The sequence below is a fragment of the Ammospiza caudacuta genome, chromosome Z, assembly GCF_027887145.1.
Source record: "Ammospiza caudacuta isolate bAmmCau1 chromosome Z, bAmmCau1.pri, whole genome shotgun sequence".
NCBI lineage: Eukaryota > Metazoa > Chordata > Aves > Passeriformes > Passerellidae > Ammospiza > Ammospiza caudacuta.
In genome coordinates, this window is record NC_080632.1 from 26,794,389 (window position 1) to 26,819,936 (window position 25,548).

General features: G+C 36.1%; 1 protein-coding gene across 1 annotated transcript in view; it reads right to left on the bottom strand.

Moving 5' to 3' along the window:
- Positions 1 to 856: 856 nt before the first annotated feature.
- SYK (spleen associated tyrosine kinase) overlaps positions 857 to 25,548 on the bottom strand; it is a 30,476-nt gene continuing 5,784 nt past the window's right edge. Inside the window, exons 3-13 of the mRNA XM_058823839.1 lie at positions 20,204 to 20,342; positions 18,692 to 18,773; positions 17,570 to 17,616; positions 13,150 to 13,218; positions 9,091 to 9,181; positions 8,249 to 8,426; positions 6,870 to 7,079; positions 6,237 to 6,426; positions 4,796 to 4,936; positions 4,478 to 4,590; positions 857 to 2,947 (exon numbers count right to left, since the gene is read on the bottom strand). Of these exons, the coding sequence (XP_058679822.1) occupies positions 2,875 to 2,947; positions 4,478 to 4,590; positions 4,796 to 4,936; positions 6,237 to 6,426; positions 6,870 to 7,079; positions 8,249 to 8,426; positions 9,091 to 9,181; positions 13,150 to 13,218; positions 17,570 to 17,616; positions 18,692 to 18,773; positions 20,204 to 20,342 (1,333 nt within the window). The 3' untranslated portion in view covers positions 857 to 2,874. The remainder of the gene's footprint in view (positions 2,948 to 4,477; positions 4,591 to 4,795; positions 4,937 to 6,236; positions 6,427 to 6,869; positions 7,080 to 8,248; positions 8,427 to 9,090; positions 9,182 to 13,149; positions 13,219 to 17,569; positions 17,617 to 18,691; positions 18,774 to 20,203; positions 20,343 to 25,548) is intronic.

A 25,548-nucleotide genomic window follows, 5' to 3' on the forward strand; every position in this document is an offset into this window, starting at 1 on the left:
TGATGGTGCAGCCCTACAAGTGGGAAGGTGCAGCAAATAGGCCAGATTTGCTATGCAGGAAAACATCCACAGAAGAACAGTCAATCAGCCACTGACTGACTTATCCAAAGGCAAACAGCTGCTTGAAGAATTGCCTACCTTTCCACCTTTCTTGGTTATTGTTCAAATTCACATTCACACTCATCTAGCCTTAGCTTTCCAGAGAACCTGAGCATGCAAAAAAGCAAAATGGAACACTAAGATGTTGCTGTTATTATTTTAGAATATCTAGAACAGCAGTCTGCATCTGAGGGAGGCCCCATGTCATATAATGTGACTTAAATCTTGTATAGCTGACATCTGTAAGGCAAAAATTCTTAGCTAGCTGATACAGTGCATTGACTCCTGGCATTCTCTAACCTTACAGATTCAGCACAGAATTGCTGTAAATCACTTTGAAAATACTTAGGTGCAATAACAATATGCATATTTTGGGAATTTCCTGCTATTCCTGAATTGCTCTGAAAGCAGCCCAAGCTTCAGTGGCCTTATCTGTCCTGGTGGGCACCTTTCACTGTCAGCAGGTAAAACTCAGTCTTCCACAACAATCATGATAACTCGGTACATATACAAACTGCACAGAATCACGATTTTTTACAAAATGAAATGATTCTTGTTAAGACAGCATATTTTATAAAGTATCTTTAATTAAAATGTTAAAACTGAATCTATTTATTTCACAATACTTTATATTCTCATTGTAAACTTTTATTATGTAATAATGAAGTTAAAAATAATCAAGTAACTCCAGAAAGTGATGTTGCCATTCACTCAGAAGACAAGAAATAATCCTCCATGTTTGTTGTATCAGACATCACTTTTAAAGAGAGTGAGAGATAGAGATGAATATATCCCTCATTCTAGAAAACTGAGTACTGTCACTTGCTGGTTCATAGAGATTTGTGCAATTTTTTTATAGCTAATATCCCCATAACTGTACTAATTGCACATGTAGAGATAACAAATTCTCTGCAACATAACTAAAGTGACAAAACACCTATGTATAACTATTGCTAACTTCTACAGAATCTGGTCTTGTAGAAAAATGTTTCTTAAAAACAAAACAAAATTAAATCATCTTCAAGGCAAGTCACATTTGGTCACATTGAAACACAGTCTATTACACTCAGTATCTTCCAGTAGCTTGCGGTGCCTTGCACTGGACAGCCAAGACTAAAGTACTAAAAGGCACCAGATATTATTTAACAAACAGGCCATAAACTTAGTAAAAATAAAAAAAAAAAGTACCAGTAGCTTCTATATTTGTTTATAGTCTCGTCTTTTATGAAAATGATTTCACCCTTTCTCAGTTTAATTGCTCACACAATTTAATTACTAGAGAAAAAAAAATACCACTGCATCTCTAAGAATACTCTGTTCACACAAAAATTAAACACATATATACTAACCAGGCATATGCAATAAATATATCTAACTCTAAATCTTATTATTTATATTCTTCTAAAATATCTATATCTAGCAAACAAAATGTAAATAGATTCCTGAGATATATGCAAATGACAATAAAATAGCTGCTTGTAAGTAATAAGTGATAGAAATGTCTCTATTGATAATATTTAAAATGAGGTTGAGCAAGCAAAGCATAAGGGTAAAAACAGAATCAGAAATTGATTCCATGATTTATTACTCTACTATACTTCCAATTTAATGGAGATGCACACTACATTACAGAAGACTGGTAAGACAAATGCCTTTTCCTGAGATGCCTTTTACTGAGATTTGTCCCACAGGACAAATACTAAGATTTTGGACCTCGTAATCTTGTTATCCATGTGCCCATTATAAAATATTTCAACTAGATGTGAAATTTAAATTTAGAGGGAGTAAAGTGTCATGAAATTCTCACATGCTTTCTAAAGAAAGGTTTGAAGAAAATATAGAAATGATTGCTATTCAAAGCACCACACAAGGAGCTATGGTGTACCCAAATAGGTCCATAGAAAAAGCATCTCTGGAGAAGGATGGAAGAGCACAGAGAAAGGTAAGCGCTGCTCCATCACAGGTGTATTTTCAGGAATGCAGTGTTGGAGTTTATGTTAAAATATAGAATCATCTTAGGTGCTGGTATGTTTTCTTCCAAGATGAGATCAAGCCTCTGAGTTCCCAGTTTTCACTAGGAAAAAATAACTCCCTGAGGAACAGCTGGGCTGAAGAACAAAAGAAGAGATGAGGAACAAAAGAAAATGGTCACATTTAAAGGATGTGACAATGTTAGAGAGTCAGAACTCCCAATTCCCCTCTGCTTACTTTACTACTAGGAATAATGTGATTTGGTTTAAAGGGGCTTGATGATAAAATCAAACACACTGTCAGTCAAAGCATCTGACACACCTGCATAGCGAATTGCTTCATATTGAGAAATGTTTATGCTATTCTTCCTTGAGGAAAGGGAAGGCTGGAACAACTAAATACATTTAAAGGATAATAATGCTGATGAGAAAAATTTAAATTCCAATTTGCATTCCAATATACGAGAGGAAGAGGGCTCAAAGTCATTAAACAGGTTTTACAAGACTGCAAAATATAATGCAAATAAAGCTGTAAATAAAATGAAATGGAATGTAGCAAAAGTAGAAGCATCTTAGATCTAACATCCTTGCTGCGCACTTTGAGACTGTTACACTTCCAAAACTCTTTTGGGGCTGGATTTCGTGCAGAAGGTAAGAAAAGGCAACCTTACGGATGCAAGGCTCAGCTCTGAGCTTTGCAGGTTGAAAACAGAAGTACAAAACTCGAGGTTGCTTGGTTTTGGAAAATGTGCTGCTTCTCAGAGGGTGCTGGCTGGAGATGAGGAAGCTGCTGCTCTTCACACCGTTAGTGGGAAATGTCATAATAGTAGTTACGTAACCTCATCTCCACTGCAACAAATCCTGGTCGGTCGTCAACGCTGTGGGAAGATGACAAGTGTCACTGCGCAGGAAGGACAGAGCTGTCAAGGTTCATGGGCCTTACAGCCCTCGAGACTCTACCTCAGTGACAGCTCACTTAAAGATGCTCACAGTATATTAAGGCTACAAAAATGACACTTCAAAATTAATACCAAGTGACAAATACTACTACAGAGCATCCTGTCAGTGGGTTTACTATCATACCTGTTTGTGGTTGATGAAGACACTAGAAGAAAGAAATGGTAAATCACCTCCATTTAATTTTCTACTTCATTTACTTTAGTAATTATCTGGAGAAAAGAATATTTGCTGTGCAATATTTGCCTTATAATGGGTAGTACCATCACACAGAGTGGTTAGAAGCACTGAGAGGAGCCTATCCACACATCATATGACTGTACCATCTTTCTTTTATATCTGCAATTGTTTCTTTATTTGGAGAACACAAACTGACAACAAGCCCTTAAAATTTTACCTTACATATTGAGATAGTTACTCTGCCTGACCTGAACCTTCTTTTTAAAATTTATTTTCTTTCTAATAATAAAGATATTTTAGTACAAAACCAAAATCAGTATGCTTTATGATACATTTGTTACTAAAAACAAAACCTGATCTCTTTCACTGTAGACCTGCTATAGCATTCCTTGAGTCAAACCAAAAGGTAGGAATTACTTTTTGGCTGCACGTTCTTTTTAGAGTACTAGGTTTAATAAAGCTAACATGAAGCAAGGTACCTAAAATGAAGTACCACAGCACCATAACATAGAACTTTTGGACAAACCTATTCTCCTGATGATGACCTGGAAGAAGAAGTGATATTAGAGTAATTTTGGGTGCTTTCTACAGTTAAAAGTAACTTCAGCAGAATAGTTTAAAACAATAAATCATGAAAGAGTTTTACTATATTTTTGCAACATACTAATTTAAAAAATCAGGTAGGCTTTATTTTTTTTTTCTGTATTTCATAGTTCTAATTTCTAAATTGTTATGAAACAGAAAAAAATGTTTCTGACATATCAGAAAAGATGGTTTGCCTCTCACTGATAAGAAGTCAGTGTGGGATCCAATTTTAATATATTCCATTATTAGAGAAAAGTTAATAGCTCAAAAAATTAAATATTGAGAAATAGAACAAACATTTTGGCAATATGACTTTGAAATTTCAGTAAAACTAAACCCTTGGAAATTAAAATGAAATCAACCAAATTCAAAATGAAACAAAAATATTTGCATACTTTCAAACATTCTTTTCAAAATGCATTAGACTGACATCTTTGTGTCATTTTTTTTATGATACCATGTATTTTATATGTAACTGTTCTGGCAAACTCTGTTCTACAAAATTGGCTTTTTGTAGTACACTCTGTAATTTAGATAATTTTCACCTGAAAGTGCAATTGACTTCTGAGCTTGGAGTATGGTTGTGAAAAGATGCATTTTGAAGTAACCCCTACTCACCCTCTTTCTAGCTATTAATCATGTATATTAAAATGTGCTTTATCAAAAGAGCATCCCAGCACACTCACTTGTATGTCCAACACAATTTCATTAGACTATAGACTTCTGTTGGGCAGACTTCAGGACGTTCCATTCGTTCTCCTCTTTCAATCATCTGTGCAACCTCTCCACCTTTCATTCCCTGGAACAGGGTGACCAGAACAGTCATCCAAGTTGCAAATTATTACAGCACACATGACAGCATAAATCAAACACAGGACGGGAACCGATTTTGGGCTATCCTTTGACTCACTTCTTGCAGCAAGTCCCTTTAGTTAGGAAAAAATATTGGTTCAAATTTGCTATGAATTTTTAAAGAAAAAACATGACCAAATAAAACCACTCACCTTATATGGTTTTTGTCCATAAGAGAAAGCTTCCCACATTAAAACCCCAAAGCTCCAGACATCACTTTTGCTAGAAAATTTGTAGAAATTCATGCATTCTGGAGCATACCATTTGACTGGCCATTTTCCATGACTTTGTGCCTAAAATATGTCATAACAGAAAGGAAAAAAAGCAGACTAGATTAACTGATAAGCAGTAAACAACATCTGAATGCATATAATTAACATTAACTTAGATCTACACACATTTGTACTAAGTACCATAACATTTCTGATGCAGTTAGCATTAGAGAAAATGGGTAACAGCTTCTTTGAAAGTGTTACAAAATTGTTCTAATCTTCCACTTTCAGAATAATGTATTGAAATGAAATCCATGGTAAAAAAAAAGTGTAGCTAAATGACTTTGAGTCATGCTTTTAGTGGCATTTAATTTAAAGTTGCTCTTTAGAGTAATTTTTTTCCATTTGGATCTCACAAAAGCTAAAAGACATGTCCAGATGGTTGAAGAGGTTGCTCTACTTCAAAGCACAGTGACTTGTGGCAAACTGCAGTTTACCTAAATTATGCCATAATACTGCTTTATGAACATCCAAGTGTCAAGCTATACCAGCCCAGTGCTAGTCTAGTGACAGGGCCCTACTGCATGGACTTTGATATTAATTCTTGAGGCCCTGAGACCGGGATTGAGAAGCTAGGCTAGGCTAGTGGCAGAGATTTAAGATGCCTTTTCTGCCACCAGTGACTATTGTTCCTACACAGGAAGGTCTTCACAAGGGAGTATGGGCTTGCTTCTCCTCTGCAGTGCTTCAGGGATTGGATTATTAGTTTCAAAGAGCTGATAAAAGGGAATAAGCAGAAGGAAGAAGTAATTTGAATCGCAAGAGTGTATATCAGGAAAACAAATATACACATGGTAACAGTCTTTGTCTCCCACCTTTTACCTTATTAAATGTTGCAATTATTTTAATCACTTGAGGTGTACTGAGGTCCAAAGAATTTAAAACCAAGATAAACAAATTTTGCTTAGGTTAATTTATTATTTAACAATGGTATTCTTTCAAAAGCCTCCCCTAATTATGTTCTATAAGGCAGTGTATTAGTGGTAGCATACATTTTACTTGGACATAATGGGAACTGTTTCTCAACAAACACACTTCCCCCCATTTATATAAGGTAGTATCTAATTTCCACAATAACTTGAAATCTTCTAATGACAAGTTTATCAAAAGGAAATGAAAGTAGACAACTAAAAGGAAGGACAAGCTTTTTCTTCTCTACATGTCTTAATGTTGATCACAAAATTTGAATTTCGTAATCTAATATTAGGTCTTAAAATAATGAGTGATACATAATATTTTTCATTTTCAACTGCATTTCAACTGAAAATATCCTTATTAAGCTATGATACTACACAGTTTTCATGTTGTGTTCAGACCTTACCTTGTAATAATTTTCATCAGCACTAAGAGCTTTAGAAAGTCCAAAGTCACTAATTTTGGCATAATGTTGGGTGACTAAGAGCACATTTCTTGCAGCCAGATCCCTATGAACAAAATTATTCTCCTCCAGGTATTTCATCCCCATGGAAACCTGATGCACCAGCTCTGTTATATTCTTCTCTGTGACATGTCTGAAAATCACAATTGAATTTTAAAGAGGTCAGTAGTTCATTTTCATGGCTTTTCATAGAGTTTAGGTACAAATCTTTACTCTGAAGTTGTCCACATTACACTGGGAACCTGATTCACTGACATTTAGCTAAGCTTCAATTTGAAAAGGTAATCTAAGCTTTTGTCCTGAGCAAGATGACGTGTGATCACATTAATAAAGGACAGGTTGGATATATGAAGAAGATACAGAGAAGGAGAAGAAGGATATATGAAAAGTCTTTCATTTATTCAAAATACTATATTTTGGCAGAAGTATTTGACAGTTTGGAGACATGTTCCAGTGAAGAATAACTACAATCATTAATTATTACATTAACAACATATCAATTTTAATTGTCCTTAAGAAAAAAATAAAAGAAAGGAATTTTTCCATGCCTATGGAATGGAATCAAAGTTTACGTACCTATTTTTTTGCAAAAATTTGTTCAATGGCCCAAGTTCAGCCATTTCCATTACTAACATCCAGGCCTCAGCTTCACATATACCTATCATTCGGACAATATATGGGTTATCCAGTTGCTGCATTACATTCGCTTCTCTCAGTAACTCATCCTTTATGGCTGGATCATTACTCTCATTCTTCAGAATTTTTACAGCGACAGGCTTGGCACCCCTGCAAAAGAGAATCCAGTTCTGAGACTAGCTGCTGAAAAATCTGTGTACCAATGCACACAATCTTCATCAGATATTTCCATTCACATGGTACAAATTGTGACAAAAGACAGAATTGACACTCAGAGGAGAAAAATCCAGCCATAACAGGAACATCTCTCTATCAAATGCTCAGAAGACACCTAAGCAAAAGAGTGAGAATGAAAAGAACCTCAGAAAATTACAGATTGTCATAACAATGCCTAAAGAAGCCTGAAAAATAAACACTGGACAAATTTTTCTTGTCCACTCTGGTAAGATGGCATAAAGCTTTTCTGGCAAGAAAAGCTATAAAGAGTTTTCTAAGCACTGGGGCGTTTTGGGGTGGAGACTGGAACACGCATCACTGCCAGTTGCCAAGGCAGGGTTCTGAAACCCTGAGAATCTAAGCCTACTTCTGCAATCTTCCATTCATACAGCAAACTGACAGAGTGATGGATGAGATCAACATAGCTTGTGTGAAACCCAATTAAAATATACACAAGCTGAGATCAGAGCCCTTCAAATTCCTTCATCCAACATTAGAAAAATAGAAATCCTTTCTGCCTCTGAAAATCTCAGTATAAAGAAATGCCTCCAACTTCAAGAGATGAGAGTGTGTACATAATCAGTCCATGCACATAAACAGCATACTGATAACATTTTACTATGAAAATGCATGAAGAGTCAAGTACAAACAGGGTCTGTTCCTACTGACATGATGTGACGGAAAATGTTACATGTTCTGTCTCCTTGAAAATCAACATTCCAGCTTCAGGAAACTGGGATTTATCACACTTCAGACAAAACTCTCTTTGCTATAGGTAAACTGTCCATGGCACTCTCCCGGTTTTCTGACAGAGATGTTGTGCAGATGCGAAATACTGTGCAGCATTAGTACTTCTGCAACCTATGGAGCAAGACAGTGGGATTCCCATTCTACTATCCCCATCAGGAAAGACAATAGTCATAAACAGTACTTTCCTACTGTACGACAAAAATGAGTGCGCAAATGTACATACAAAGAGAGAAACTGGTGAATATTAATTGAAATTAGTTACAGTGTGTCACTCCAAATGACACGCTACTCCAAAAAGTAAAGGCTAGAACTTTTACATATTGGATTCCATGAAAATAGAAGGCAACACTTACTTTTTCATCTTATAGAACCCTTTCTTTACAGTACCAAAGTTGCCAGAGCCAAGTTCACCTTCCTCTAAAGTCAACAATTTCCTGTCGAGAGTGACATTTTTTGGTTTAATTTCATCTGGATCAGCATATGGACTTTCATAGACCTCAGTATCCATGGGTAAGGCCTCTCTCTGATCACCTGCAGATCAAACAATGAAAAAATTAGACAGGATTTCAGACATTTTTGCTGCCACAGCTAATATATTAATTTTTTCTACGTTCAAGACCATCAGTGTGTATGACTTGCAAGGGCATTATAAAGAAACCATATGCTGTCCATCTATATGCATTTTAGAGCAGACCAAAAGACAGAGACGTCCCCCTGGTGACCTGCTGTAACTACTGAACATCTGTGCAGGGTGAAACCAGGAGGTTACTTGATAAAAGGCTGGCTAAAGGTTGGCCCTTCTCCATGGTACTTCCCATGAGTTACCTCACACAGTTCTTCACTCAGAATGCTGCCTTATATGTCCTTCATTCTCAGGCACCCAACTTTAACTGCATTATGGTTGGCACTGTGGATGCAACTGGGCACAATTCTTTCTGAGACATGAGAGAATATAGTTTTTAGAGTCCAGGAAATAACACCCCACTTCAAAATGGAAAAAGGGACTTCTGCTAAATTATTTTTCTTATACATCGTGACAGCTGGTATCTTCAGCTACCTGGCTTCAGTTATGATAGTGGTTATACCAATACATAACAGAATGTGAAATAGATGCAAGGAAAAATAAATAAGGATTGAGAAAGAGCTCTGCCATAAGGAAGAAAATTGCATTAATGATATATATTACTCTGCCTACCTCTTTCTGCTCCTGTAGGACCTCTGTTCCTTTGCAGCACGTATGGATTAAAAGGTGCTTCTTCTGGTGGGTGACTGATAGTTGACTGAAGCTGTAGCACACAAATAAAGTTTTTCTCTTTAACAATAAATAGGTAAGTTAAAAGCACCTTTTTTTCCCCCTAAGAATTTTGGTATAATGTTTGCAAGAGACACATAGGTGAGAATCAGAAAGCAAGGGATCCAAAAGCGGTTATTTCATTCTGAAGGTTATTAGAGCAGGCCAAAAGCACAGAAAGATATTACAAATATTTCAGAACATTAGATAAGAGAGAATTAACTGTAGTGGGTCAGGCACAAATCTTATTCTGCAGATATTAAATTTACATGCTCTTTTCAAATTTGCCATGTAACACAAGCAGTTAGAAGGATTTCTCTTTAATCTGTCCTTCCTCCTTCTTCAAGTTATCTCTCCCCCTATCTGGGCCACAGAGAAATTGCTAGCACAAATGAAAACAAAAACCAATTTCCTGTTTCTCTTGTGGATATTACAGAGGAGCTCTATTTTAAAGAAGTGAAAGCAACTGTAGTAAAAAGTTACTACTTTCATAGGCATGTGTAACATCAGGGACAAACATCATGGACCAGATACTCGGGGTACAGCCTGTTTGTCTGCTCTGAGGAGGGACAAGATTACTTAATTAAGCATCTGGTTCAAATACAATTCCTCTGCCCTTATTCTTGACAGAGAAATAATATGGTGTACACAAACCATCTCACCCATTGTGAAGCTCCTTGCCTGGCACAATAAAGTAGAGATGAGAGAAACTCTACTTATCTGGTCACTTCTGTTTGTGAGCTGTTGGGAACATGCAATTACAGAATCTATTTCTGCACATTAGTTTTTTCTCAAGCAAAGAGAAACAAAGCTCTAGTGGAAGCTGTCCCTGACCATGGCAAAAGGATTGTAATAAAATAACCTTAAGGTCCTTTCCAACACAAACCATTCTATGATTCTGTGAAGTTTCCCATAGTGAACTATTAGATGCAATAGAAGTTTTATCATTTGGAAGCAGCATTTAGTAGGGAAAACACCTGACCTGGGAACTACAGACGTTGAAATCATAATTAAGTAATCTGCCCAGCTGGATGAAATAGAAAAGGTTTCACTACACAGATTTTACTGCAACCCATGTGTACGAATCCAGTTTTCTGGCCTACTAGGATGAGCACATTGACATCAGGCACAGTAAGGGTAGTATTTCTGACTTGGAACAGTGTGAAAAGGCCATTTGCTGTCAAGACAAGCCACAAAACCCCAAGACAGTTCTGGGATATGTCAAGGAACAACTGATTGATCTACCATTCTCAAGGCAAATGAAGGTATAAACCAAGATCCTTAGCTCTAGTTTTGTTTTTCTAGACTGATTCACCCTGACAAGACCTGTGTCACTCTATTTCACACAGGCAATTCCCTAACCTCAAACCCCCATTAAGACTGGAAGTCAACTGGCATACTTTGAACTGGCCAAATGTAATTAATGTACACCAAATTTTGCACACCTCAAGAATCCTTTCAGCAGTGGAGAACTGCTGATAAAAACATAGCTCTGGCCAAGACATAGCTGAGTCCTCAAACTAGACATATGAGTTATGACTGCTCTTTGCAATTCAAGAACAACAACAACAACAAAAATCCAAAAGGATTAAATGTTCTTGCTCTGCATAAAACCAAACAAGTATATCACTTCCATGCTTGCAAATAAAGCTCTGCAGCTGTGAACTGAAAATCACAAAGTGACACCAGATATATCAAAGTTGGTTTTCTTTCTCAGAGAGCTGCTCATGTTTAAGAAGAATCATAGACTCTTATTTATCATTACTTATTTTGGTTAATGCATATAGAATTTCTAATTGCTGCAGATTGATTAAATAACAGTGATGCCTTTTACGTTAATATTCCTACTTTCCTTTTTATTTAACTATCATTTAAATGCAGAGTCCTTTCTGCCCTACCCTTTTAAAACAGCAAGTATAATTCTGCAGATCTTTTTTGGACATAAGGATCTTTGCCTTAATACATGTAAGGTACAGGACAACTGATTACTTCTTGTATTCTTATAAGAAACGGAGAATGGGCAAGATGACCAAGGACTTATTCAACCAATAAAAAGGAGTACAAGAAAACAGTCCTCTAGAGGAGCCTTTTAAAAATGTGACATATGAATGAAATGGCTCCAACTACTCTAAATCTGACTTTTACAGTGATGATTATAGTTTTACAGTAAATAGCATAGTACGATTCTCATGAAGGCAAGTTGTACAGCAAGTGCAATATTCTTTCAGGGTAATAACTATGATTTGAAAAAAAGCATGAAGTAATCTTATTTTATTAAAATCTAATAGCTAAATACTGCATGACAAACATCTCATTAGCCATGAGAGGAGTTTTGCCTACGCCATCTCAGTTGCCACTAGGTGGCAGGATTTCACTTAAATTGTCCAAATTGCCGACTTTACACGAGTAAAACAGACTGAAAAATTTTCAACTGAAAATGTAATACAAATAGTGCATTTGTAAAATTGAAAAAAAATTTCCAGAAGTGAATAAATATAACATAACAAATCAAATAAATATGTTTTTTTCTGGTTTACTGTCTGAAAGCTTTTGACATAGTAGAAGTAATTGTGTAATTAACCAGGTCTAAAGTAAACTGTGCTTATTGGGGTTAATGAATAGTTAAAATCTTTGAACAGTTCAAAGCACAACTTTTGTCTAGAGTCTAAAATCTGGCAGTATGATGTGGGTCTGAGTATTCTAGGTAAAGTACACGTAAATGGCAATCAAATCGGGTTTCTGAAATTATTTTCCTGAATGGTTTTACTCTGCCAATATGCTTCAGTCTCTACTCTGTGTATGTTTTCCAGAAGTCAGGAAATAGGTATTTGACAGCAGAAAGTGACCAGAGCAAGACACAGGTTTTACCAGGTTAACAGACAGCAGTGTGACCAAAAATACGTCTACAGAGTTCAGACCCGACACCCATTTTTCTGAATCAAACCAAAATGTGTGACAGTTTGGCATTGTATTTCAGATGGCTGAGAGCAGATCGTAAGACTGTGTCTGTATTCGCATATAACAAACACACATTGAAAAAGAGATTTGGGTCCTGTAGGGATACATAGCTGACAACAGCTGTTGGCACTTCAGCATAAAAGTGAACTGAAGCTGTAAGAAAACAATATTTGTTATTTATCAGGATTATCAAATATAGTATATATAAAACATAGCTTTTAACTCTGAACAGTAGCATACCTCTAGGGCTTTTCAGGCCTGCTCATTTTTGTTGAAGAGCAAGTGGAAATAAATCAATAAACATACAGACTCATGGACCAAACAGGGGCATACATATTATTCTCAGCATGCAAACAAACTCACAGCTACATGCTTCAGAACTACATCAATTACTGGACAGCACCATTTTCTGGCCATGCAAAAGCATTTTCTTTCATAGGACAGGGCAGGGCTCCCCTTGGCTCCCTGGCATCTGGCCAATTTTCCCATTCTGCTTGGTCCTGTGGCATCTTATGTTTGCCTAAATGTAAGTGAATGCATAAGAAGCTCTGTGCACATAGGTTATGTAAGTATGTATATGTTGTTGTTTTTATTGTTCACTAAATGTGTTCAGTAATAGCATAACTGTGTAAGCAAGACAATTTTCTGATTACAAAGGAAAGTAGAAATATAATTTTGTTATATTATAACTGAGTGGTTTTGAAAAATATTTTATCACATTTCGTTCGCAGAAATATTGAGATCTGCATTATTTTGGTATGCCACAAATAAAAATAAAAAAGAGTCCCTCTATTTTTAAAACCCCTTCAAACCCATTGCTTCAGTTATAACATCAAGCTCATAATTATGCACATGAGTAGGATAAATAGAGAAAGCTTACAATATCTTAACAATCTAATTGTTAGTAGTCAAGACAGCAAGCAAAAAGAGGGGGAGAAGAGAGTGAAATTAGTAATTTAAGTATTTTTAACGCAGTCAAAAACCTAAAAAAAGTATATGAGGCACCTTTTTGCTGCCAGCCTTTGGGAAGGTGTACGATTTGAGTCTTGAGATAATTCCACCTCCTGCCCAACTCTAGAAACCACAATGTCAAAGAGGAACAGTAAATGTGTCATGAAAATAGCTAAAGATATTTCACAAAACAAAAAACACTCTAAAAGAACAAAACACTCCCAAACTTTCTGTTGCTTCTGCCTTCAAGTACACACATATGATGCATCAGAAAAATGCAGTACAGGAAATCTTAGTATTAAATTTTATTTCCTCTATATTACCGTCAAACCATCCTGAACCTGTGGACATACCTTAAGGCAGTTTTTAAATTCAAATGCACTGCCCTTTGTCCAGTACTTTATTTACAGAGTACACTGTATGTCTCTCCTGCCTCTATCACTGAACTTTAGTCCCCCTTCCCCAGCCCCCGAACATATTTAGAGACGAGTTGACAACTTTCCTGTCTGGAAATACTTCCTAATTGTAATGTACCTAATGTATCAAGAAAAATTTGAAACACATCTTGGTCAAACAACAAACACTGTGGTTATTGAAGCAGAAAGCATGGTAGGTAATATTAATTTCAAACAAAAAGGAACAGGCTTTACATTGTAGACACATACTTATGTTCTGTGTAAAGATACCTTTAAAAGATATGCAAATATGTTTTACAAAAACACATTAAATTAATTAAATGTGACAAATTAGCATTTTTATGGGTCACTAAAAGATCATACATGACTATTAAAAACTGAGATGGCGCACATACTGTTCAAACATTTAGTCTGATGCTGAAGCTAAAACAACAATCTGAGCCACATTCTCAATCACTTTAAACAGCCTTTGAACTTAGATATTCAGAACTTTTTAATAGCCCGTCTGGACTTATTTTCTGAAAAGGTAACTTTTTCAATTGCTAGGGTTGGTATATTCCCTAGTTTTCTTATAAAATAAAATTTCTGATTTCACATTAGAAAGGTGTCTTTTGTTTCAAGACACCAAGGACAGCCACGTAGTCCCTGAGATGCTACTGGAAGAACAGAAACCTTTTTGATGCTAGACATTCTTCATAGCTGTGATACATAAAAATTCAGTATACTGCATATTGAAAAAGGTTACTGAGTCAGCTATTTTCTTTTACTTCATGAAATTTTCTTTCCATATTGGGAATAAATGAAACCTGAAGTACTACTTAGTTGCAGTTTGAAAGCAGATAAATTCTCTAAGAGGTCAAGAGCTCTGTTGCACAAGCTGAGCATGGTTCTCATTATACTTTTTCAACGAGAGTATCTCCTAGCACTTGGGAAAGCAATCACCTGTAGTTAGGATAATACTGCTTAACTCAGATATTTGTATTAGACCTACAAATGTATGTCGAGATGAGTACCTCATCAAGCACAGCAACTAGTTAATTAGGCTCTACTCATAAAGTTTAGGTCTATTATTACCACCTAAAAGACTATGACTAAACAAAATTCTGAGAAAGGTTAAGAAGAGAATTTGGGAAATGGCCAGAATTTGGCAGTTTCATTATAATGTCATCAGCTCGAGAACTAAAGTAAAGACTAATCTCAAAAGCTCTTCTGCTGGTTTAAATATATATTGAGATGAAATTGATTGCAAGGAGAAAAAAGTAATTTACAAAATGTAAAGGGCCAAAATCACCTTAAATCTAGCCATGGAGCCTCATTTGAAAGGCAAGAAACATCTCAGTCCATGCATGTTCTGGGAGAAGCAAGAACAAGCAACTCCCCATATTCTGCATGGAAAATTACCTTCAATACAGAAATTTAGCATAAAGTCCTTTCTTTTGCACAGGAAGCATGTTAGTATGACTAAGAAGGAGATGTCCATGTTACATTAAATTTAAGCATTTTGTTACTCCAAACTTGCCCACAGAACAATAGCAAATATTAGACAAATCTGATGCAGATTCATGTCCCTGGTGCAAATTTTACTCCAAGCTCTTATAACCAACAGTATACAGATAATAATTGGACAATTTGCATATCATCCAGCAGTTGTTTCTACATTTCATGCAGCTTCTTAAATTCAACTTCACATTTGGGCATTCTATTCCACTAAGACTTTGGAATAGCATCACTTATTTTAGGCTGCAATAAATATAAATATAAATATAAATATAAATATAAATATAAATATAAATATAAATATAAATATAAATATAAATATAAATATAAATATAAATATAAATATAAATATAAATATATATCTATGAAAATATTTATATATAAATGAAAAAGATATTGAAAAATTGGTCTGCATCCTGGGAGCACCAGTATTAGACTGTTGCTTATAAATGGCCATTATGATTTGTTCCTCTACTTTCTCTCCTTTACTTCTTTATTATAATCAATCCTTTCTCACAAGTCATGATCATCCCTGTTGTCTTGCTCTGGATTATCTCCTCCTGGAAAACATTCTTCCATGCAGTGCCAAAAGCAGGTGAAAGTCTCTCAGCTGAGACCTTGCCAGAGTCGAACAAGCTGGAAACACATTGATGTTTCCCCTTCCTCTACCAGCATGGTGGCTGCTCATTCTTGTTCCCATCCTGATTCATCACAGGCATAGGATCCTCTGAAAAGCTGTGTCTGCCCGCTCTTCTGTGATTTATATCTGACTATTAAAAGTGCAGTATCTTGTACTACTTTCTTCTGAGCCTCACCCTTTTTATTTTTTACAGGACATTTCCCTAATTCATCACAATTATTTTGATACCCAATTCAAAAATTCACTATTCCAATTTACATATTTTGGCAATGATTTTCATAGATAAAAATCCCAATGCAGTATACTAAAATTGTCAGAAACTCCTAAATGGTAATTATCATGGTGTAAATAATATGAAGATAGATTGCACATCTTTCATATAAGATTCTGTTTGCATGTTGGTGACTGTATACCTTCTCTTCAAGCTGGCGTAATTTTTGGTTTTGTGTAATCTGAATAATTGTATTTCAGGCATATTAAAAGTCTTCATGAGTCACTGCTTTTACACACAAGTATTAATGTGTGAGAACCTGGAAATTTTAAGTGAAATTTTTGAGCTCCATAAGCAGTATTAGTTATTTAAAATTTTCCATTTTCTATGTTTATAGTACAAGCAAGTAATTTAGCAGGCTCATTTTTAAAAAGTCCCAAAGAAAACACAAAACACAGATTTCAATTTTAAGAAATTCAAAATATCAAATATATTGAGAATTAAAACAATATTTTAGTACACTCTTTGCAAAATAGGCACTTTCACTTAGCTTTGGTGATTTTCTTTTTAGCTATCATGACAAGGCTTAAGCAGTAGCAGTTACATTTACACTTATATTGTGAATTTTTCTGTGTATATTATGAAACATAACACAGTATTACCACACTACATATGCTTGCCCTATCTCTACAACTGCATGTATACCAGATGATACACATGTGGGTCTTGTGGGCTTAAACTTCATGGACATCCTTGTAAATGGCACAGATACAAACCTCAAGGCAGTATTTTTATATTTACTTTTTCTAATTAAAAATATTATTAAGAATAAAGAAGTAATAAATTTTAAAATATTTCTAATTAAAAAGGGACTGATTTTGGTTGCTTAATTTCAAATTCTTTATAAAGGTACCTGATGTTCAGAAGTGAAGGTATGAGAGTGGTAGTTCACAGGCCTGCTAGGAGTCAATTGTATTGAAATGGAAGTAATCGCTTATTTGAATAAATTTATTTTCTGTAATATGGGACTGCATCAAGATAATGATCTAAATGATTAAGTTATGCAGGGAAATGACTAAAATTCACTCCTATTTCAGATGAAATCAACTACCTTGAACAAGACAGTATTACGTGATTCTGTGGATGTATCACACCTCAGATGGCTTCTGTATTCAATGGACTTTGAGAATTCAGGTAATTATAGTAACAGGGGGACTTGCTCACTCTTCATGGAGTGGATGAAAGAATCACCCCTAAAGCAGTACATAAGAAACGAAACCCTTGTGCAAAGTCTGATGTTAACTGCACAGACCAAATATGAAAATAAATTGAACTTCCATTTCTGCTTCAGTCAGCAGATTCTCAAAGTGAACAGTATAAGCAATGTTGTATCTCTCCTCCTGGTGTTGCTGATACAACATTATAGAATATGACTATCAATGAGGTACCTTGACTATGTAAAATACTGTTTTATCACATACATGATATGTGTAAAAGAGGTTCACAAAATTAAATTATGATTAGTGCATTCAAAACACTGATGAAAGCAATACCATGGTAGAATGTTAAGTTTCTTTTCAAATCACTGTTTATAACCCAAAAAATAAACTCACAGATGAAATAATACCCAAGAATTAGGATTCCCAGAACAGTATGAGACAGTAATCCTCCTCAAATTAATGCTATTGCTATACTACCATGTTCATTTACCTTAGGAAGTGTTCCAGAAGAAGGATGAGTATTAAAACCAAGATTATCTGCAAAAGAATCAAATGTAAAATGATACTGAACAAGGTGAAAAATTTGTGTAAGAACACAGAATTTTACAGAGGGGACCAACTGTGAAGTTTTTAGATCCCATTACAGTGTTTCTCTTGGACCATCTTCTTTTTGCTTTTGTCTCTTATATGCAGCAGACTCTGCTACTTTTGGCCACAGAGACAGAAGTAAGTGGAGAGCCTAAATTATTCAAAGGAGAATGAAAATAATGGTGGAAAAAAAGCATGTAGTCATTCAAATGAATGGAAAATGTAAAAACTTCAGGGTTGGACTTGATGATCTTAGTGTCTTTTCTAACCTAAATGGTTCTATGATTATATTTTATTATTCTATATCCTCTCACCATGGCACTGGCATCCAGTTAGAATGACAGAAGGTGACCTTACAGAGAGAATACCAGTTCTGGAAGAGCACAAGCTGGACACAGATCAGTCAGATCCATCTTTTTTCCCCTTTCAGTCAGGGAAAGAGGGAGGACATCTCTTCAGTGTGATATGACATTAATGAAGAAACAGGATAAAAACCAACACTATCACCCAACACTGACACTTTCCGACACCTCTTCTCCTTCTTTCCCACAAGTTATCAAGGAATGGCTCTCTGACCCCACTTTCAGTGTTGGGTGCAGCCAGTGCCTCGCTCTGCCCTGCTCCCCCCAACACAGGAACTCACCTGCTGGGCACATGACTCATTACACCCATGATGAATTCCTGCAGCAGCACTGCTGCTGTGACTGCTTCAGCTCGAAGTAAGGACCACTGGAGCAGTGCTGGGAAGAGCACTTTGTTCATGTTTGTGGTCCAAGTAACACACACTACCACTTTGAGCAGCAAAGCACATTTCTGATCTAACAATAATTTAGACCCAGCAGTAATTTCACTCGGTAGCCCTAAGCTACAGGATACCACCTCCATCATGCACAGTCTGGCAGATATTACCTCATTCGAAAACGTGGAAAATCTGCACCCACCTATATGGGAAGTGGAAAAAATTCACACACATTTATCATAATTATGTCTTTTAACACATATAAAAATAACAGGAATAACTCACCATTTTCGGACCCATGTTGTGGACAAGGAATGGTAAGAACCCTTAATAATCCATCTGGTTTGTATGAGTAATGCTCAACTAACTAGCAGAATGAGAGGGGAGGGAAAAAAAAGAAATAATGAGAGAAAAAGTTAAGAAACTATGAGGGTGGTATTAAATATATTAATTAAATATACTGTCTCTTTAGAAATGTGTGCATATGTACAATAGCTGATCTATATTACAATAAATGACCTTGGAATACCACAATTCTTTACTGCACATGTTATTTGCTTTATTTCTATCTAGCAGGGGTGCATGTTTCTGAAGGAACCTTGTGAATAAATGTACACTGTGATGGGTCAGTACTTCCCCCCAGTTCTGCTATCAAACAGCTTTGTAACTCTGAGTAAATAACTTATTTTTATGTCTCTGAGTTCCCACTCTCCTCTTCTTTTTTCTTTTTTTTTTTTCTTTTTAATTTTTGGGGATGATTACAGTGCGAGAATTGCCCTAATATGCAATGCTTTCTCTGGACCTCAGAATTACAATGGGATGTGCGCAGTTAATAAATGTAGCACCAGTAGTTGTGACCATTTGTGCTCCTGTATTGTCCTCCCCACATCATGTTTTACAGGTTTGTTACTGATATTTTCCATTTGGGTATAAAGGAGAAGGTCTGTGAGTGTAATAGTTGCAGGCATGTTCGCAGTTCACAAAAACTGTAAGATAGCAGAGCTGCTTTTAAATTTCTAGTAAGATCAGGAAAGAAATGCAAAACCCCTAAGAATTAATATATGCAAGCAAAGACTCATATTTTAGATCTGTGACTCACTTAACTCATTTTAATAGATTTTTAAGCAGGAGGACATAAGAGATTTCTGCAGGGATTTCAATTCCCTTAGCGTTTTCAATTTACACAGTAATTTCACCAGTATTCAGTTTTAGTATCAACTATGGCATAGTCAGCTGTGGCTGTCTTCATTGCTTATTCTTTACCAAGATCCAGACATATTTGGGTGGTAAGCCTCAGCAAGCCACGCTTTAGTAGACTTGAAGGTAGAGAATTTCAAAGCTAAAGACTGCATTATGTGGCAACACCTTAAACCATCCTCTTTTTGCTTGCTAGAATTCTGTTGCTGCTGTCATAAATTACATTAGCAAAAGACTAAACCAAGCATATCCATTATTGAAAATGGTTACTTGCAAATGTGAACAGATTTTAATTCTAGAGAATGTTCAGCTAATAATATAATAACTAATAAAAATCACAGTTTTCAACTCAGCCAGGCTGCAACATCATATTTAAAAATTATTGAACTCTCTACGCTCACATAGCTTTCTACATCAACATATATTTTCTTCATATACAGAAACCGCACAATGTTGGAAACATATCACAAATAACCTGCCAAAATGTGTTGGTTTTAGCCAAAGACTATTGTCACAGGGCAAATTAAAACAACGTTGGTCAGTTGGTCAGTTGTATAGAAATGTGATGACAGATATCCACGTGACATAAATTTAACAGACCTGCCACAAGGTGTCAAATCTTTTTCCATCTGGTATGGAGAGTTTTCCTGTCTTATCTCTGTCAATACGATAGTGCAGTACTTTTCCATCATTCAGTAGGCACAGGGCATAGGAACCATTGCTATCCCTTTCTCGGATACTGTAGAAATAAGAAAGACTTTCAGGATTTACCAGGAATGAACATTCTTTTTTATTTACCCTTTCCTTAAAGATTTTGAATTAAAACCAAAACAAAATCAGCACTGCAACTTCTGAAAACATTTTGTTAAGCCTTTCATTTATTTCTTAGTGTAATTAACTTTCAGATTAATTGACTAAAGTTTCTCTTTTTTTTCTTCCAAAAAGGCAACAGATGAAAACAAAAAATCAATTATGTAAGGCACTTTAGGGCAGCTACAGAACACTGTACACTGCATAAAGCACTCTTGGGGCAAATATGCATTTTAAAGGTTCTGCAGTACTGGCTTGCCTCTCTTTTATCTTTTATTTTGAAATAAAGAGATGACAGTAAGAACAGAAGATAAAATATTAAAAGAACATAATGTGAAATGGCAAATTTTTTGTGTTTGAAATAGCTTGCTGTGTGGCTGGGAATTTAAAGAAAATAATGTATTTCTGTAATCATTAATTCTTATAATTTCAGGAAAGACATTAATGTTTTGTTGCAGATTTTACATAAAATTCCTATGAAACTTAACATCGTATTGAAGTGTACATATCTCATCTAAACTTCACCACGGAGAGACTGCTAAATGTAATATAAAAACTTTGTCTAAAATTCAAAGGTAGGATGATCTCCTCCTTCCAGGAGACCTATGAGTGCCCTCCGAGATGCCTATAAAGCATGACAGAGTTGTTATATGTGTACTCAGGGCTAGCTGACACTGAGACCAGTATATTCTGACTACTGGATGCAGAATAGATGGGAGTTTGTTACTACCTCCAATATAGTTGGTGCAACATTTCTGAGTTTGGAAAGCAGGCTTCTTCTTTCAGTCAGGCTCCCATGCTGACTGACAGCTGACAGTGTGACAGCAATAGAGTTAGAATAAAATTGACTGGATTTTTTCTTTTTTAAATGAAAAGCTTAGATTCTGGAGCACTACAACATTTCTTGTTCTGGTGTGCACAGAAATCTACTTTCTCTCACTTGAATTTTTGAGCAGCCTTGAAAAGAATTATAGCAGTAAATTCTCACTAAGGTTTTAAGAACCTTTGCTGGTGCAACACTGGTATTTGCTGTTATATCTCAGGAGATTGCAGAGTCAAGTATTAAAGTATTCTTGTCAGCTGACTCTCTCAAGGTTGAAGTAAGAGTGTATTTTGCCTGAATTACTTGTGTACCTTTTTCCTTCAAATAAAATGATTCTTGTTGCCTAAGATGTGAACAGGACACTGGCTAAAAGAAAAGGGAAGTAGGGTCAGGTTTTTTTTCCTGACACCAAAGTAGGTTGTGTAAGTCTCTAAAGCAAATTGAAACACATTGTGGTTTCTTCATGGCATATAGGTGTTTTCTCAGCATGCTGATTTCCTGTGCTGACTGACCAGTGAAGAGCAACAGGCTCTGCTACAATGAAGAGTGGCTTTTAATTATTCTTCCTCTGACCTGCTCAAAGCAAATAAAGCTGAGAAAAATATCTTCAGAATAGAGGGCATTGTTTCTAAAACACAAACAAACGGCATTTCATTGTAATCAGGCTTCTGTTGAGAACAGCACAAATAAGATTATAAAAATGCAATGGATTGTTTCTCAGTAACAAATATCCTTCATGTTTCACAGGAAGGAATGGAGGCTCCAATACAATTCAGTTCTACTGAAACTGGTCCTCATTTCCAAGACTTGTTACTCTCAGGAGAGGCACTGCAAACATTTCTTGAGAGCACAGGCACCAACGGGAGGGGAGAGCCCTGATTTCTGAAGACTATGGCACAGACCCAAAAAGCTCTATCCCTCTTCAGTGTAGGATTTAGGTGGAGTTCAGGTTTATAGGGCTGTAATTGCATTTCAGAGGTTTTCCTTCCCCTAACCAAACAGCTACACAACTCTGGAGCCATCTGCAGCTTATAGCCATGACAACTTCTGTCAGACAGCTCTATCACTGCACATCCTGAAAAACCTCCATTCTAACACATGATCAGTCAGGGTCCATGGGACCCTTTCTCTCTAAGGGTTATGGAGCAGGTGGGCTTTAAACTGCAGTCAGTCAACTCCAGCACAACCTAGATCCCTACAAAAGATAAAATCAGGAGGTACACAACCTGGATCCCCACAAAACACAAAACCAGAAGATACTACCCTTTTTCTAAATATGTCTGAAAGGCAGAAGTATCAAGTGCATTGAATTGACAGCTCAAGTCTCAGTTTTGGCAAACTGAACCCTTACTGTGTGGCATGGATTGCCCCAAGCCACGTTTCACAATTTCACTTTGGTTTTGCAGACTGTGATAATAGCTGTCTAGGTTAGGCTAAGCCTCCAGAACTGCAGCTGGGTAACAGTATTCCTTTCTATGTCAACAGCTGCTGTAAAAAGTAGAATAAAAGGCAAATGCTATTCAAACTTAAAGGTTGTAACCTGAAACCTCTTTGAACGGACAGAAAAGTTTCACATCTTGATGGTACTGCCTGCATTACCCAGGGCCTTCACATCAGATCTGGGAGCTCTCCTCACATATGGAACTTTCCTTGTATGGAAAGTAACAAATTCTGGAATGTTAAGAAAAAAAAATCAAAATTCCAAATGCACTCTCTGCTTTAAAGGGCTATGAAATGAAACACAATATTAACTGTTCTTCAACAGAAACTGCTAAATAAAAAGGCCTTCATTGAAAAATTTTGGCAAGGAAGGAAGCCAACAGTCAGGTATCACCTCGTCTTCCATTACATGCTATTGCAGAGAATTGCAAATGTCCAGAAGAAAAACATAAAGATAATAAACACCTGAAAGCAAACAACACTGTTGTTTCATTCACTGAATTCATCAGAACTATGAACAACTTCACTGAGAACAGATTTGAGTACATAGCTACATAGGTATATTAGAGAAGTGCCCAAGGTATCTAGATTTTTTTGTGACATACATTTTTAAAACAGCAGAATAAGGAATGTAGAAATTAAAATTGTTACCTGATGCAATGCAGAGAATATTTAGGTATTGATTTTATATTTCATGCAATGTGTGTTTGAGTATTTTTTGTGATTTTGGGAGTGTAACCTAGACAGCAACCAATTACAATCTGGAGTGTTATTACATTCAGTGTAAATAGCTATTCATTCCTTCCTTTGGTATTTTCATTTGGAAGCAAAAAGAACAATGTCCCAATTTTTTCTGTTTCCATCTGAAAGCCCAAATGATCCCCTTCTTTCTAAAGAAAAATATCCCTGAGGGTCAAAGAAATAAATTGCTATCACAATATGCCTCATTGACTGTGTAGAAAAAACAGAATTCACAGCATTCTGCAGTGGAGAATTATGAAGAAAATAAACAAGCAAAATGCTTGCTTTAGGAATGGTGTGAAATTATTCTTGCTCCTGGATCCAAAGGCATACTAAATTTTATTCTTGGCATTGCTTTGCCTTCTCAGCAATTACAGCTTTGTTGATGCCAGAGACATTGACATTCCCCACTGCTGATGGAGCTCCAGCCATTCCCTGTTTGTCTTGCCCTCTCTCTCCATGGCCATCTCTCTGGCAATGCTATTAACAACATGGCTACTCATTATCACTTCAAAGATCTGCTGCACATTGCATATGTTCCAAGTTTGCGAGTAATAAGTAATGAACTTGGCACCATCTGTAAAAGAATTATATAAAGGGCAAAGTGGATTAACTGCTGTCTTCATTTGCATCACTTCTTCTCCCCTGTTCGCTAACACATTCAAAGCTGTTTCAGAAATGTCAGAACACTACAGAGTTTAGGAGATATCTCAGCTTCACACTATTGCTATCTACAATAGATCCTAAAAATTCATTTCCTGGTGAGTCTGCTGCACAGTTATAAAATAATTTTGTGAGAAGGATTGCATCAAATTAGTCAATTTAGTCGACTTCACCATGGCATGAAAATACACCATGCTTCACAAAACCCCTAACAAACAGCTCTGCAGTAAAACTACATCTGAAATAGGAGATCTTGGTAGAGCTGTTTCAGTTAGGTCACAGCTTTTCTTCACACCTCAGACCCACTCTGCGGCTGAAGCACCCAGTGCAGAACCTGTCTTGAGAGGCCACAGCTCTGCCATAGTGGTCTGCAAGTGGCACCCAACATGTACCTAACTGAAGATCAGTAAAGAGCTCTCCCAAAGAGTCATGGGCATCATCCAGGCTGCTGTGGAGAGGAAGACAGCACCTCCAGAAACACAGTTCAATGTCTGTGTATTATCATTTATCTTGAAAAGCTTTTACAGTCTTTCATAGCTTGTCTAAGCCTAGCAACTCCTTGGCACTTTCAAGAGGAATTTCATCATTAATTAATATCCCTGAATGAGGGTTACATTTAATAGGATTGTTTTCATCTTCTATGATGTCAACAATGTCCAGACCCTTTTATGGATAGAAAGTTAACACTAATAGAATTATCTTAAGAATGCTCTATATGGTCAAAAAATGACCTAGCTCAGTATGCAGTTTGGTAGCAGCAAACTCCTAGAAGAAGGCAGCAATATTAGTGTAAATATATACTGCTACATATCCCAGAAACACAAATCTTTGGTCAGACAAAAGACAATAAAACTCTTACAGACAACTGCACTTCAAAGCTTATTATTTTGAAATGTTGTTACTAGTACTAAGTATTGTGACATGTAAGAGACAGTTTAGTTTCTAGTTGTCATGGAATGCCATGATGTGGCATATTACTGTGGCTCATTATAATAGTCTAAACCAGATTTGTCCTCTTTAATATTCTCATTACTTCCTGAAGATACTCATATGACACCAAAATAGTTTTCTACTTTCCTTTTACACAACTGTTCATATTTTATGTGAACTGCATACAGCCATGAACACATGTACACATGTAAAAAGTTTATATAGACTTAACTGCTAATTTGCAATGCCTTCACTCACAATTTCCCTAATACTGAATTTTTAAGTTTACCAGTATTTCTGAATATTCTTTATTCTCCTCCAACTCCGTAACTCCTGGTTTTGAATGCATATGCAAGATCACATGCTTGTATAACTCAAGTGGTCAACACTGATGGCAAGATATGCCAACCCTTGCCACACACCAGAGGCGTTTCTTATGTGAAACTAGAGGAAACTAACTCTTCTGCTGTTTGCTTTCAGTGAAGTTATAATTTATTTTTCAACTCTTCCACATACACATGCATGAACTCAGATAGAT